At 54.3% G+C, this 16,112-nt stretch overlaps 1 protein-coding gene across 4 annotated transcripts in view; it reads left to right on the top strand.

Moving 5' to 3' along the window:
• Synpo (synaptopodin) overlaps positions 1 to 16,112 on the top strand; it is a 37,409-nt gene that overhangs the window by 15,798 nt on the left and 5,499 nt on the right. Inside the window, exons 1-2 of one of the 4 annotated variants that reach the window (XR_008219211.1) lie at positions 2,052 to 5,703; positions 11,063 to 11,177. Coding sequence is in view for 1 of the 4 variants with exons in the window: in XM_052742245.1 (XP_052598205.1) it covers positions 11,063 to 13,446 (2,384 nt within the window). In the remaining 3 variants the exon portion in view is untranslated. Of the gene's footprint in view, positions 1 to 2,051; positions 5,704 to 11,062; positions 13,447 to 16,112 lie in introns of those variants that run through there. The other 3 variants (XR_008219212.1, XR_008219210.1, XM_052742245.1) reach the window with 3 other exon arrangements.

Here is a 16,112-nt window from a genome sequence, read left to right as displayed (position 1 = left end):
TGTGCTCTTTCTCTTTATGGCCGTGAACAGTGCTCGACCCTTAGTTTGTGCAATAAATACTGGCTGAACTCAGGAGCGTGCCTCCACTTAGCCTCATTTTCTCTCAATTGACTGGTTATCCTCTCCCTAAGATGTGACACACCGGAGGCTGTGCACAGGCTTGGCGTGCGTTTTCCGGGACACATTTGAAACTTGCATAGCTTTGAAGATGTTAAGGACCAGCCAAAGCCTGGTACATTCAGTTGAGGCAGGACCAAGCCCCTCCCCGCTGCATCAAGGCTGAACAAGGTGTCCCACCCTAGGGAATGGACTCCAGAAAGAGCCCTTATCCTTTTGGAGGAGGGGATGGGGGCAGGGTGGGGGTGGGGGGAGGCTGGGGGGGGGAGTGGGAGGAGGGATGAGAGGGGGATCTGTGGTTGGTATGTAAAATGAATAAAAAATTTCTTTAAAAAAAAAAAAAGATGTTAAGGACCAGAGTTGCACCCAAAACCCTTGGGTGGGAGGTACCAATTCTCTGGCAAGCAGTGGTCCCAGTGCAACCACCCCCACCCCCATCCCCCACCCCCACCTGCTTTGAAGAGATGGTAAAATTAGGTCCAAAGAGGTTTAAGAATTAGCTCAAGGCCACCCAAACACAACAGGACAGAGACCAGAGTCAAATGTCCTGACCTCCTGTGTTCTTTTGTAGTTTTAGGAAAATGGGAAGGCAGGATTGGCTCATTTGGCAGGATCCTCTCTGGCAGGATTCCTGGTGGGTCCAGGGGACAGTTAGGCCTGGAAATTGATGAGCAGCATTGAAGTAGATGTGGTAGGGTTAGCATCTTCCAGCTCCCCGGAGTCTTGGTGCCCTCTTGGGTGGCATATCCAGCCAGAACCTATATAGCTGCTCCTTCCCTACTGGGACCTTGGACCTGGGGCATGCCCCTGGTGGGCCTGGCAGGTGAACTCTTCTTTTCTGCTGTAGCATTTTGACTAGAGGTTGCCTCTGGGGGTCCCCTGGGCAGCAGAAATGGGGTGGAACTAGGCTTGGTTATGGACAGAGCAGAGGCTACCTGGGGAAGAGAGGCAGAGGGAGTGAGAGACCACGAGCCTGAGCCTTGGAAAGCTCTCCAGAGGTGGTAAAGGTTGGAGTTAACCCCTGCAGGAATGATCAGGGCTTTTAACCTTATAACCATCTCTGCACCTCCCTTGCTGAGCGGTAACTATGAAGTAGACTGTCTGTCTTTGTTTGTTTGTTTGTTGTTTATTGAGACAGGGTCTCACTATGCATAGCCCTGGCTGGCATCGAACTCACAGAGATCCACCTGCCTCGGCCTCTGGAGTGTTGGGATTTGAGGTGTGTGCCGCCACCTCTCAGCTGCTTATCCTTGTTTTATTGAGGAGGAAGTTGAGACTCGGAGACACAGTGATTTACTCAGGGTGGGTGATGGGCGACCTGTTGCCCAGGAGGTGGAAGGGCAGGCTACCTGGGGGGGGCACCAGCTGACAGGATGGGAATGTAGGCAGGTGCTGGAGACCCACAGTTGACTCCTTAGCCTAATGCTGTAGGGGATCCTCAAATCTTTCACAGCTTCGGTTTCTTTGTCTTTAGAACGGAGATAAGCATACTTAGAGTCCACGAGGATAAAGTAAAATATTGAAAGAATGATTCCACATAAAGGAGGAAGGACCTGGTGCATTGGATGTGCTGGGTGGGCGGCTAGCTGAGGAACAAGCGCACCTAGCCCCTGACAGGTTTGCTGGGGTGACTCCTTGTAGCTGCCACACCACAGGGACTCCGAGCACCTCTGGCAGCTATGAGCAAGTCTGAGCCCCAGTTGGGTCTTATACCCACTGTGAGAGGCGGCCACAGGCCCTGCCCGTCCCAGGACAGGCACGAGGCGGTGCTGGGTTCCCATGCTGTCTCCCCCAGTGCGTAGCTTGAGTGCCAGCGGGCTTGTGCCGTCATTATCATTCCTCCTGTGTTTTTTTCTCCCGGGTTATTTATTTTTCTGAGAGGAAGGAATGTGGGGAATTTACCACAGGGCTGGCCTTCATGGTTTTTTTTTTTTTTTTTTTTTCCGGCTGCACGGCAGCAGCCTCTTCTATATGAAGGAAGCGGCAGAGGGACAGATGGCAGAGTGGAGGAGGCAGAGGGTCCTGGCTGACTGTGGGACTGCGCTGCGGTGTGTGTTGTATAACCACCCAGAGGCCCAAGGCAGATCCCACAGTGCGCGTAGCCCAGGGCAGAGCCTGGACGTTCCGGGGCTCCTGTGAAATGATACCCGGCTCCCTGCATGCACACAGGACTCCAGGCAAGCCTGCTGTCATTATTTTTTTTTTTCCTCAAAGGTTTCTTCTCTCTCTCTTGCTTTGGGCCATGGGGGCGGACGTGGCCAGACTACCCTGAGTCTTCTAGTGTCTGAAAACTCTCCCTATTGCTTGGAGCATCCTTCCATCTCCACTAACAAAAACCTAAGGCAAGTGTGGTCCTCTCCAAGGAAGCTTTTGGATCGCTTTATCCTGATTTCTCTCTCCCAGGCTCTGTGTTCTCCTGGCACTTCATGCAATAGGCTTCTTCTCAGGTTTGACACAGCGACTTGGGGTTCCATCTCCCAATTCCACCCACAGTCTTGCTGATCTTCTTTTTTCGGTCTCCCCTCACCCACTAAAGAACCACTCTCCAGTCTAGAATCCAGAAGAATCTGGAATTTGGCTCCAGGGCTGAGCGATGGAGCAAATGTAAAGCCACAGAAGCCTTGGATGCGGGGTGCCGAACCTTCAGTCCACTCGTACTGAGCTCCCTAACTGATAGTTCTGCCTGGGCTGAGGCATGTAGAGATGCTAGAGGCAGGCCTTGGCCCAGAGCTGGGGGGTTGGAGGGAGACCTCACCTTTGTGTAGGGCCCGGAGCGCGGCAGGCCCTGATGAGCACAAATGAGGGAACATTCTCTTTCCTATCCTGGCTTGCCACCTTGGTGACTCCGGACCTTTGTGTCTCCAGGCTTATATGTGTGGTCTGTCCTGTGCTCCTGACTCTTCTGAAAGACCTTATAGCCTGCAGGCCAGCCTGACCTCTCTTATAGGTTCTTGTCCCCCTAGGCCTGAACTTACCTGTCTCTAGTTACCATTTTGGGTTTTGTCTTTTTTTTCTTCTTCTTCTTCTTTCAGATAGGGTCTCAACTGTGTCACCCTGGCTAGCCTGGAACTCCCAGACATCTGATCTCCTCAGCCTCCGTAGGGGTGGGATTGATTAAAGGTGTGTGCCACCGTGCCTGCCCTGTTTCAGTTTTTAAATTTATAAACTTTTATTGTATGTGTGTGGGTGTTTTGCCTGCATGTATGTTCGTGTGCCATGTGTGTGCAGTGCCCATGGAGGCCAGAAGAGGGTGTTGGATCTTCTGAAATGGGAGCTATAGATGGTTGTGAGCTACCATGTGGGTGCTGGGAACTGAGTCTGGGCCCTCTGCAAGAGCATCAAGCCCTGTTGGCCTCTCCTGTTTCTTTCCCCCCTTAATAATTGGTTAATTTTCTTGACACAAGGTATTACTTCGTAGCCTTGACTGGCCTGAAACTCACAGAGTTCCACCTGTCTCTGCCTCCCTAGTGCTGGGATCAAAGGCGTGTGCCACCGGACTGGCTGGATTTTTGGTGTTGTTTGTTTTGTTTTGTTTTAGACGGAGTCTTATGTAACCCAGCAGGCCTGAAACTGCTGTATAGCCAAACATTGGACTTCTTACCCTCCTGCCTCCACCTCGGATGCTGAGATGAAGGCATGTGCCTCCATACCTTGTTTCACATAGGGCTAGGGAAGGAATACACGACCTTTGTGTAGGCTGGGCAAGCGCTCCACACTGATCTGTATCCCCAGCCCTCTGACGACCGTTTCTAAGATTCTGGAATCTGCCCATTATACATTAGTGATTTAGCCAGTAGAACAGGCAAGAGACATGCTATTGCAGCCAGGTCCTGCAGGACCTCCCAGCAAGGCCCTGGTCAGCCAGCAGTCTGTCTTTTACCTGCAGAGATAGCTGCTAAATGGGCTAAGCCTGTCTTCCCTCCTCCTCCTCCTCCTCCTCCTCCTCCTCCTCCTCCTCCTCCTCTTTTTTCAAGACAGGGTTTCTCTGTGTAGCCTTGGCTGTCCTGGAACTCGCTCTCGTAGAGCAGGCTGGCCTCGAACTCACAGAGATCCGCCTGGCTCTGCCTCCCAAGTGCTGGGATTAAAGGTGTGCGCCACCGCCTGGAGTCTTCCCTCTTCTGTCTGTGCCTGTCTGATGCCCCTTTGGCAGCAGGGGGAAAGAGCCCACATCCTCTTGATGTCTGCTGCGTCCTGTGAGTCCTGTTTCTCCTGCTTGGAAGTTAGGGAGGATTGAGCAGGACTTCCTGGATGAAGCGGCAGCTGATTCGGGAGGTGGATGTGTGTACTTTCTGCAGATGGAGTTCCACTGAGGGAAACATTGCAGGCTTGGGAAGCAGCTTCTCTGCTCTGCGTATATTCTGCTCTCTCCCTTGCTGAGTGATATATTCTGCTCTCTCCCTTGCTGAGTGATATATTCTGCTCTCTCCCTTGCCGAGCAAGAACTGGGACGCATTAGCTAGTCTTCAGTGCTTCTCTCTCCTCATTTCTAAACTGGCCATCAGAAGCCATCCTTTGAGAATTGCTGTGAGGATTTGAAGGAAGCCTTGAGCCTTTGTTTGTAGCATCTGGAACTCAAGCAGGCGAAGATCGGCAGTTGTCATCCTCACCGAGGATGTAGGCAGGGAGGGGTGCGGGAGTGGAGCATGTGTGGCCCTGCCCTCAGGCTCCTTCAGTCTATGGGGGACAGAAGACCCAGACCCTGGATGTCATGAAAGAAACATTGGGAGGGACCCCGTGAGTGTGATCCACAGCTCCAGCTAGTCACATGACTTGTTCCGAGTCACGGCACCTCTGCGAGGCATGTCTCCTCTGAGGCAGAGGTGAGGTCAGTGCTAGCCTCAGGGCTGCTGTGATGAGAGTGAGGCAAGGTCCTGTCATAGTTCCTGTTAAACAGCAAGCTCTCCCTGAAGTGAGGCTGCTCCACAAGTGATGATGCCCTGGGCTGTGCAATTCAAACGCTGACAGGCAGGGAAGGCTTTTGGAAGGGGCTGATCACATTCAAATTGGGTGACAGGCTGGGGGTGTGGGACGCATGGAAAGGATGGGAAGTAGAAGGGCTTCTAGTGGAGAGGCTTGTGACCCTGTTTCCAGGCAGGAACTCAAGGGGAGGTGGATGTGTGTACAGGAGCTACTGTACTCTCAGCCATTGCCAGGGACACACAGAGAGAAAGCGCGTGCTTGTACAGGCAAGCTTTGCTATCCGGACCCCTGAATGCCGGGATGAGGAGGACCCTTCTGGATTTCCCAGGGCTAGGGGTTCTGAGCAGAAGAGAAGCATGGGGCTGGGAGGCAGGACAAGTGAATCTGGTGATTCTGGCTGCGTGGGGTGGGTTGATTGGCGGGGGAGAGACTGGGGGTGGAGAGGCCATTTAAAAGGCAGTTGCAGAATCGTTTTCCTGATAAAGAGCTGGGCTGAGTCATCTCTGGAGGAGAGAAGTCATATCTAGCTCCTCCGGGTACTGTCAAGGTGGGATTTTCCTCTCTTCATCAGCCGGGAACTTGGCTGCCTGTTCCAAAGGCTTTGAGAACAGAGGCCAGCGGCGGAGCATCCTGGGGAAGCTGGGCTGCAGGGAAGACCCAGTCAGAGTGAGTAAGCTGAGCATTCAGAGGGGCCTTTGGGGTTTGGGGTGTGACTCAGGGTATGTGGCATCCCCTGTCTGGCCTATTTTCTCTCCCAGTACCAGGAAAGAGGCAAATGGGAACTTCTGCCAGCCCCGTTAGTGGCAAGGCTGGAGCTGGCCCTAGGGATCCCCACTCCTATTCCTGTGTGCCCCTTAGCTGGCAGGCCTTCTCCCCCAAGTGTGGGTTACTCTACAGGGAGACGTGTGGGTCTGTGTCCACTGTCAGAATGCACTCACCAGGCTTCTGGCATGGGTGCATCCTTTGGGGTCTGTGTCATTTCCCTCTTTGCAGGGAGGATGTGAGACTGGGCTGGCAAAGTGGCTAGGTTATTACTCAGACCTCCTCATCTTCCTGCCCCAGCCAGGCCAGGGGTTGTATTGTGGCTGGGACATTGGGTCCTTCCTGACCCCAACAGGGGGGCAGTTTACCAAGCCTGTTTACCGGTCCGGTTGCCAAGGCTCCCAGGCCGCTACAATGGGCTGCCTCACGCCAACCTCTGTGTTCCCACCTCTGGCTCCCATCCTACCCACCGCTGGCCTTGCCTGGACACTCCCATTGACGGCAGTCGTGTGGAGAAACATTTCCTTGAATTCTCAATGTCCTGACCTTCTGCTCTGGCCTCTCTTCCCCTGCCTCAAATCCCTTCCTTTGGTTCAGACAGGCAAAGTCATGGGCAGAACAGGGGGGCTGCCTACAGAAGGCGATAAGGACCGGGAGCTGGAGAGAAGAAGGCTTTTTCCTGCTAGAACAAAACTAGACCTAGGAGTTTACTGACTCCTAGCCTTAGGATCCTCCCATTCCACCTATCATTCATGTCTGTCTTATTGGGAATAAGTTCATCAGCTCTTCCCCTGAAAGGAAGAAGTGATAGGAAGCAGTGGAGGGGCATTGGTGGGATGGGGAGACGGGGGTCTGTAGACTATCCTCCAGGAACCTTGAAGCTCCCTGGATGCCCCTCCCGCGGAAGCTCTGAGCTAGAAAACCCGTCAGACTTTCTGAGTTCTGCATCCCAGCTCTTCCACTTCGAGTTGTTTGACACTGAGTGGGCATCTCCGAGCCTGGCTGTCATCTACCAAATGGGAATAGCAACCGTATCATCTTTTGGGATCGCCGCCTTTTAGATGAACAGAGCGATAAGCATGGAGTGCTGTACTCTTGGGCCGTGCGAGGCCTGTGTCATGGCATCCCCACCTCCCTGAGGCAATGCTCTGTCTTTGAGCCTCTCCTCCGCTCTGGATCTGCCCGGTCTCGCCCTGACTCCAGGCAGCTATTCTCTTTGTCTACCCTCCAGCCTTCTTCTGCCGAAGGCCTGTATTCAGGGCTGCTGTCCAGAGCTCTATAGACCTCCCGAGATCTCGGCTAGAAGAAAGGGCATCATGGCCTGTGCCACAGGCAGGGAGGACTGCGGGTCCCTGTGGCCGGGGCTCACCTCTGATCTCTCTAAAGCCAAGAAGCACAGTCTCACACAAGTTTGCCATTGCCAGAGGTGACATTGCCCTAGGAGACTTTAGTTGGCTTGTAACAAGGGACTCTAGGGTACCATTGACTGGTCAAATCCTGCCCTACCCCACACCCATGTTTGTGCAGGGTGACAGAAAAATTGCCAGGCTTGTTGGCTGGGCTGGCACCAAACCTCCTGTCAAATTCCTTTTTTGTGACATCACTGCAGCTGGCCTTGGGGGCAAAGCTCCACTAAGAAGGAGACTCATTCCCCTCTCGGAGCTTAGGGGCAGCTCCAAACTCACAGGAAGGGAGGTCATTCAGGGCAGGGCGGGCTATGATGAGCCTGGCTGGGAGTCAGCAGCCTCCTGTCACCTTTTCTCTGTGACCCTTCCTCTTCCTGAGCCTCCCAAGCTGGCTTCTCCCCAAGGGCCTTTGACGTTGGAAGTCAGGGGGTTGGGGAGTACTGGGTGGATGTGAGGGGTTGTGGGGGGCGGGTACAGGACAGGTCCCGAAGCAGGAATGGAAGGAGTGAGTGGCGGTGTTCAGGGACATGGAGTGGCCTGGATGTTCAAACACCACATCACTTTCTATCTGCCTTACCCTGTGGGATTCTGCCAGGCAGGATCCTGGTGCTCTGCAGTGACAGGTGTAAAGGTCGCTCTGTAACATTGGACGGCTCACCTTACTGTTCTGCTCTTGGGGTTTCCTCGTCAGCACAAAGCACACAGTAGCAGTTTGTGCTGGAATTGTGCGAGGATCCAACAATGCATGCAAAGTGCATGTAGTGTGTGCCCAATCAGTGTCAGCTGCAGCTGCTGCAAGTGTGTCATGAGCAACGTTGGTAGGCTCTGTATCCTGCGTCACACGGGATGGGTTTGCACCTGTGAATCTCTGCGGGACCGTCAGGCTGCAAAGTAAAGCTGTTCACTGGGGGGTGGGGTGGGGTGGGGTGGGCAGAAACACACCAAGATGTGGAAGCCACTGAAGGAATTTATGGTTGAGAGACCTGTACCAGTGGGAGGCACACCACGGAGTCATGAGCCCGTGCTAGCTGGTGTGTAAACAAGTTTTGCACACGCAGGGGTGTGGCTTTAGGGATGCAAGGACTGGGTGGAGAATTGTGCTGTGACAGCCCTCTCTGAGATGCTGAGACTCTGTGGTGCTTCTCCATAATCCCAGAGTCCCCTGGTGTGTGTCCTTCGGGATCCTGATCTATGCTATGAATGTGCTTTGCTGGAAAAAGATCAGATACTGTCTGTCCCCATGAGCCGAGTGGGGTCACAGTGGCCAGCTGTTCCTGGGGTAGCATGAGCCTTCTTTACCCTTTGCCCTGGATTTGATGATGACAGACCCCTTGTACTTGTGATCTCAGGGTGGCCCCCAAATGTTTCTCAGCTAAGGAGCCTATGGCTCTGGGAGGAGCTTGCCGAGAACATAGGGATGGCCCCCGCCAAAGAACTTGGCTTTGAGCCAGGAGACCTGCTTCCAAGCAGAGCAGAGGAGGCAGACACTGTATGGTCCAAACATCCCAGACTTTCCCATGTGTGGAAGCCTCGTCTTCGGCTGTCCCAGGAGACTGGTCTGGCTAAACACTTCATGCTTTACAGAGTGGGTAACTGGGGCAGAAGAGGAATACCACAGTTGGGGTAGGCTGTGTGCTGTCGCTGTGGCATGAAGGGAAGCTACAGGTGTAGCAGATGGACAGAAGGATGGAGCCAGAAAGCCAGGAGGCACGGATTGTACCTGGCCTCCATGGACCTCTCTGCTGACTCCAGCATAGGGGAGTGGGAGCTTTGCCCTGGGATACTCTCTGGATCTCAGTTTCCCAATCTATAAAATGGGATAGTGGTGAACCACCTATCTCCTCTATCAAGGCACTTGCCTCTCTCAGAGTCCACGAACTCTGAGCCAGGCTGGCAAGATGCCTAGAAAGACTGTCCCTGGAGACCCATCAGCCTGTCAGGCCCAGGGCTGATTAGGGTGAGTTAAGGAGGGAGGGCAAGGTCAGATTCCTCAAGAGCTAATTAGCTTCCCACAGTGGGGGAGGGGTTTTCTCAGCCACTGGGTAAGCTATGACCCTGGTCATAGGCTGATCCCTCCAGCTGCCTGTGACTCATCTGTCCAGGCATCTTTCTTTGTTTATTCATTGTTCAACGGCATTGGGCACCGAGTGTGTGCCAGCTGGGCGCCGTGGACAGAAAGAGAAATGGTGACCTCAGTTAATAGGCGGCCGACCCGTGACCTCCTCCGTCTTCGCTGTTTCCTACAGGCTTGCCCCCCACCCCCCCTCCCCGAGAAAGACCCTGAACACAGCTATGGACTGACTCGGTCTTTGCCACCTGTAGCTGGGTGGCGGCCTTGTGCCTGTCAGGAATCTCGGAACTTCCTCACAGAAGTTTTTCTCTTCTGCGCTATGGGCGCACAATGGCTGACACCCAGGGCCCTTGGGGGAGCAAGAGAAAAGAACACAGTGGGCCAGTGTGGCCACGGTTGACATCAGCCCAGGGTTTCACTTGGCTTATGTTAGAATGTATGGATTTTTAAATAATTATCTTAATAAAAATGTAGGAAAATTGGGGAAGAAACTGACTGAGTGGTTTCTTGATTTGATGTGGTATAATCAGGGTTACTTTTTTTTTGGTTTTTTGAAACAGGGTTTCTTTGTGTAGTTTTGGTGCCTGTCCTGAATCTTGCTCTGTAACCCAGGCTGGAATCGAACTCACAGAGATCTGTCTCCTGAGTGCTGGGATTAAAGGGGTCACTTTTTTTTTTATGTGAATGTGTTAACCTTTCCTGTTTTTTTTTTTTTTTTTTTAAAGACAGGGTTTCTCGGTACAGCCCTGACTGTCCTGGAACTCACTCTGTAGACCAGGCTGTCCTCGAACTCACAGAGATCCACCTGCCTCTGCCTCCCGAGTGCTGGGATTAAAGGTGTGTGCCACCATGCCTGGCATGTTAACCTATTTTTAAAAAGAAGTCTTAGGGGCAGGTGAGATGTCTCAACAGGCAGAGGTACTTGCTGTGCCAGCCTGGAGACTGACCTCGATCCCCAGAACCCACGTAAAGGTAGAAGAGACCTGACTCCACCCGTTACCCTCTGACCTCCACACGTGCAGCGTGGTACGTGCTTCCCCACAATGATAAGCTCAAAATACCTTAAAAAAATAAATCTTAGTAGCATCTTGTGTAGAATATCAAGCAAATGACCATACTCTGAATTTGAAAGTATAAAGGACCCCCAGAAAGGAATATGTAAGGTGTTCTGGGGTTGCTTTGCACATTCAGGAATCTTTAGAACACTGTTCTCGGGGTTGGGGTCAGAGAGGTAATCATGACAAGTAGAGGCCCTCAAAGCTGGGCTTGAGGTGAGAAGATACATCAGGGGATATTCAAACACTTTAGTTTCAAGAGTGAATGCTGCTGAGGAAGAGCAGAGGTATGACAGGAGACAGGAAGGCCCATCCAGGGAGAGCGTGTTGTCAGGCGAAAGGATGTCCCCAGCACGTCCAAGGCCTTCCTTGGCCATGGCTTGTCTTTCTTCTTCCTCTCCCCCTTCTTTAGTATAGAACGGAGGCAGAGATGATATGAAACACTCTCAAGGGGTGAGAGTGGCCAGTGGCCAGGGGAATCATGGGAGATGTAGTTAGTGGGGGTGACTCAGTTTGCAGAAGTACTGTATTAGCAACCCTTCCAGGGTAGTCCAGTGCAATGGTCAGACCATCCTGAACAGCGGGTCAGCATCATCCTTGAATCTTCATGACAGCTGATTCTAGGAAACGGAATAAAGATCAGATTTCAAAGAAATGGTCAGATGTCGGAGGGCATGGTGACTGTCTGTCTGTCCACCCGTTCGCTAACCAGGCCTGTGTACTCTCTGCAGCATTGGGCCGGAGCACTAGCTTCACTGAAAAGGATCTGAAGGAGGCCAAGGCGTGGAGCCAGCAGATTGCAGCCCAGCTGACCACCCCTCCCAGCTCCAACTCCCGAGGGGTCCAGCTCTTCAACAGGCGCCGGCAGAGGGTGAACGAGTTCACCTTGGAGAGCCGTGGCCAGAGGCCACCAAAGCCCAGCCAAGAGGCCCTCCCGGCAGGGCATCCCTCGAGCCCCACAGGCCATGCCCCAGGGCTCAGTCTGAGTCCTACCTCTCCATCCAAGCCAGGCCCTCCAAAGCACCCCAGCCCCCGAAGAAGCCCCAGCAGAGGGATCCCTGGCCACATCATGGAGGAGTACTCAGAAGAAGCCAGTCTGCTGCGGCACCTGGAGAAGGTTGCCAGTGAGGAGGAAGAAGTGCCACTGGTCGTTTATTTAAAGGAGAATGCAGCCTTGCTAACAGCTAATGGGCTACACCTGTCCCAGAGCCGCGAGCCCCAACAGCCCTCACCAAACCCTCCATCAACTGAGGTGCACAGTCCAGCGGCAGATATCAACCAGAACCCTTCCGCGCCCAATGCCACAGTCACCACAGCGGCGTCCAACAGCCACCACAACCAGCCCACCACCGATGTGAATCAGAATCCCCCAGCGACTGTCACCCCTGTCCAACAGAATTCATCTGAGGCACAGTGTCCCCCAAATGGCACACCTGATTCCAAACCCTGTGGCACTCCCTGTGCTGATGGGCAGCCCCCGGTGCCAGCAGAGGAGGTGCGATCCAGCATTCTCCTGATCGATAAGGTGTCGGCTCCGTCATCTGCCGCCAGCCCCTTCTCTAGGGAAGCCACTCCCCTCTCCAGCTGTGGGCCGCCAGCCACAGATCTCGCGTCCAGCTCCCTGCTCATTGATATGCAGCCTAGCAACCTAGTGGCATCAGCAGAGCAAGAGATGTCTGGACGGGCAGCTGTCACCACGCCCACTAAGGTGTACAGCGAAGTACATCTCACACTAGCCAAGCCCGCCTCGGTGGTCAACAGGACGGCCAGGCCTTTTGGGATCCAGGCACCAGGGAGTACCAGCCAGATGGAGTACAGCCCCATGATGGGAAGACGGCATTTTGGAGAGAAGGCCTGGGCTCCCCCGGCTCCCACCATGGTGGATAGGAGTCCCCAGCCGCAAAGGCACATGATGTCCCGCAGCCCCATGGTAGAAAGGAGGCTGGTTGGGCAGCGAAGCCCAGTCCTGGAGAGGCGCCCCTTAGGAAGCTTCACCCCACCCCCCACTTATGCCGAGACTTTGTCAACAGCCCCTGTGGCTTCCCGGGTTAGGTCTCCTCCCTCTTACTCAACTCTGTACCCCAGCTCCGACCCTAAGCTGCCTCACGTGAAGAGCCAGGTAGCCCCTGCCAACAAGACAGGCATTTTGGAAGAGTCGATGGCCCGCCGAGGCAGCCGGAAATCGATGTTCACTTTCGTGGAGAAGCCCAAGGTTACCCCAAACCCAGACTTGCTGGATCTAGTGCAGACAGCCGATGAGAAGCGGAGGCAGAGAGACCACGGGGAGGTGGGCATGGAAGAAGAGCCCTTTGCCCTGGGAGCTGAGGCCTCCAACTTCCAGCAGGAGCCAGTAGCTCGGGACAGGGCCAGCCCTGCGGCCCCTGAGGACACCGTGCCTGAGTGGGCCTCCTGCCTCAAGTCACCCCGCATCCAGGCCAAGCCGAAGCCCAAACCCAACCAGAACCTCTCGGAGGCCTCAGGGAAGGGGGCTGAGCTCTATGCCCGCCGCCAGTCGCGGATGGAGAAATACGTCATAGAGTCTTCGGGCCATGCTGAATTGGCCCGCTGCCCTTCACCGACGATGTCCCTGCCCTCATCCTGGAAGTATTCCACTAATGCCCCTGGCGGCTTCCGAGTGGCATCCCTAAGCCCAGCGCGGACTCCGCCTGCCTCCCTCTACCATGGCTACCTGCCGGAGAACGGGGTCCTGCGCCCAGAGCCTGCCAAGCAGCAGCCGTACCAGATGAGGCCTTCTCTCTACGCTCTGTCTCCTGTCAAGGAACCTGCCAAGGCCTCATCTCGCACCACCTCACCACGCACTCCATCACGCACCGTCTCACCTCGTGCTGCCTCCCCAGCCAAACCTAGCTCCCTGGACCTGGTGCCCAACCTGCCTAGGGCAGGCCTCCCGCCATCTCCTGCTCTGCCTCGGCATTCCCGCTCCTCCCCAGGCCTCTACACTGCCCCCATCCAGGACAGCCTCCAGCCCACTGCTGTGAGCCCCACCTACAGCAGTGACATCTCCCCGGTGTCTCCCTCCAGGGCGTGGTCTCCTCGAGCCAAGCAGGCCCCCAGGCCTTCCTTCTCCACCCGGAATGCTGGAATCGAGGCCCAGGTGTGGAAGCCTTCTTTCTGCTTCAAGTAACGCAGCCCAGTGCCTGCCTGTCTTGCCCCCTTCTCGGAGGGCCAGTGAGAAGATGTGGCAGTATGTGGCTCAGGGCTTAGTGAGGAAGATAGGCATCCATGGATCAAGGTCTGGCGATGCCAACAGACCACGGGTGGATCATCTCCCCTCTCCGAGCTGTAGACAAAGGGGTTTAGACTCCATGTCTGGGTGGTAAGGAGGGTCATGGAGAAAGAATACCCCCTGAGGGTCCTGATAAGCAGAGAGTCTTTCCCTGGTCTTGCAAGCTTCAGGGATGGGAGTCTGATGACAGTGTCTTGCTGGGAGAAGGCCCAGAGGGGTCCTCATGGGGACTTCTGGAACAGACAGAGCCTTTCTGGCACCTGTGAATCGGCAAGTACTGGGTGTGCCTTACTCATAGGGCTCAGGCTCCTGGCATCTGGCTTCCTGCTTCTGGATTCTCACCTTCACAGGGTGTTTCTTCCCCTCTGCCTTCTGGACATTTCCTGTCTACTGCCTCAGAGAGCTTTGCCTGGCTCCACCTCCTCTCCTGAGTCCTCTGCTGCCTGTGGACTTAGCATATCACTGTTTTCTGATGCTTGTCTTCCTGCTCTCTGGGACTCGGCTGCCTCCATGCCCTCTCCAGGACCTGAGTCTACACAGGGAGGGAAACTCCTGGGCCCAGACCTCAGTCCTGCTTCCAACTGCCTTGCCCTCACTGTTCCGGGGTGAGGGGACATCCCAGGGTATCCCTGAGAAGAATGCCCTTTAGAGGGCTGTGCAGATAGGAGTATGTTGTTAGGAGAGTGACCCTTTAGTGATATAGTGACCTCAGTCAAGGTCTCCCTGACCAAAATAAGCCACCTCAGTGCAACAGCATGAGGCCAGGAAGAGGCAATGGAGGAGCATTCTAGACTCACTCGCACCTCCCATTTGCTGGGTGACTTTGGCCAATTCACTTTTCACTTTTCCTTAGTTTCCCCCATGGACATAGGGTCTTCTAGTTGTGATAATCATTGAAGATTGTGAGAATAGGCTGGCGTAGAGGCAAGGGGACTGTGATATAGAAAGAAAGTAGAAAGGATGGGCTGTTGCTGAGAGACACAGGAGTTAGCTTTCCATGAGAGTGGCCTGGTGAGGTACCATTGGAATGAGCTGCTGCTGCAGCAGGCCACAGTCAGAAGCCTGGGCTGGGTCAGCTTAAGCTTGGGATCAGCTGGTGACAGCAGGAACATGGTACAGTAGCTCAGGAGAGAGGGACAGAATAGCTTGGAGGAAAAACCTTGGACTTCGACGTGAGTTCTGACAGACTGAATGTGCACCTCGGGTCTCAGTTTCCCCGTTCACACAGAGGGTGTAGAGTCAGGTAGCCTGAGATCTCCACTCCATGCCCTCCTTTGAAGTGGCACAACACCCCCATCCCTCCCCGCCCCGGAACTAGTCTTTGTTGGGGGTGAGAGCATACAGACACAAGAAGACACATTTACATGGAATTGTCCCAAGACTTGGGGCTAGGACCACCCACTTCCTCTTTCGCATCCCTATTTCTGGGATCCCAGAGGGGCAGGGGTGGTGGAGGCGGTGCCCGTGCCGGGCTGAGTGCGCAGTTTTCATGAGCTTTGGGCTTGTCTCCATGGGAACAGGGGTGGCTTGTCAGTGAGCTCACCCGCACCGAAGAGGGGGATGCACGTGGGAGCTGTGAGTGAGCTTGGCTCCTTCAGGCCAGGTCTTCCCAGGAGCCTCTAGGAGACCCCGCTCTTTTGCACCTGGGGTGGGCTTAGGGGTGGCCGTGGAGGAGCCGGTCCTCCAGCCTGTCGCTCTTGCCGCTGGGCTGAGCTCTCTGCCACTTGGCTCTGTCTCCTGTTCTCAATACACTCTGTCTCAAATCTGTCTCGCTTCTTCCTTCTGCGCTGTTGCGGCGGCGGTGGCGGCTTGGGGCTCCCCTCTCTCCTCCCTGACTCGGCCCGGAAGTGAAGTGGAACTGCTCAGCAGCTGTGTGCGCGTGGAAGTGAGGTTGTGTCCCTGTGTGCTACTGTGCCAACAGTGTGTCTGGATCTGCTGGTGTCAGCCATGTGCTGCCTAGGAACGGAGGGTGCTTTCTCTCCTTTGTTCCTATCCCGAGGCTAGCCCAGATTGTGTTGAGGATAGAGAAAACACACTGCCCTATGGCCCAAATTGGTTTGGAGTTCCTTTTTTTTTAAAAGATAGAATCTATAGCAGAGGCTGGCCTTGAACTCACGCTCATGATGATCCTCCTGCCTCAGCCTTCTGAGTGCTAGGACTATAATCATGAGCTTCTGTGCCTAGTTCTGTTGTTGTTTACTGGATATTTTTTTTATTGTTGTTTTGTTTTGTTTTTTTGAGACAAGGTCTCACTGTGTATCTCTGGCTGGCCTGGAACTTGCTGGATAGACCAGGCTGGCCTTGAACTCACAGAGATTCACCTGCTTATGTCTCCCAAGGACTGGGATGAAAGGTGTGCATCCATATGCCTAGTTCTGATATGGCTGGGTCTGTTTGAGGTGTGTGTGTGTGTGTGTGTGTGTGTGTGTGTGTGTGTGTGTGTGTATGTGTGTATGACTGAAATGTCTTCCACCAGACAATTCCATTTACTCTCCAGTTCCCCCGCCCCTCCTTTTTATCTAAATTGGACTGTT

This window comes from Peromyscus californicus, unplaced genomic scaffold (genome assembly GCF_007827085.1).
Source record: "Peromyscus californicus insignis strain IS unplaced genomic scaffold, ASM782708v3 Scaffold_17__1_contigs__length_78620276, whole genome shotgun sequence".
Lineage (NCBI taxonomy): Eukaryota > Metazoa > Chordata > Mammalia > Rodentia > Cricetidae > Peromyscus > Peromyscus californicus.
This window is presented reverse-complemented; position numbering and strand designations above follow the sequence as displayed.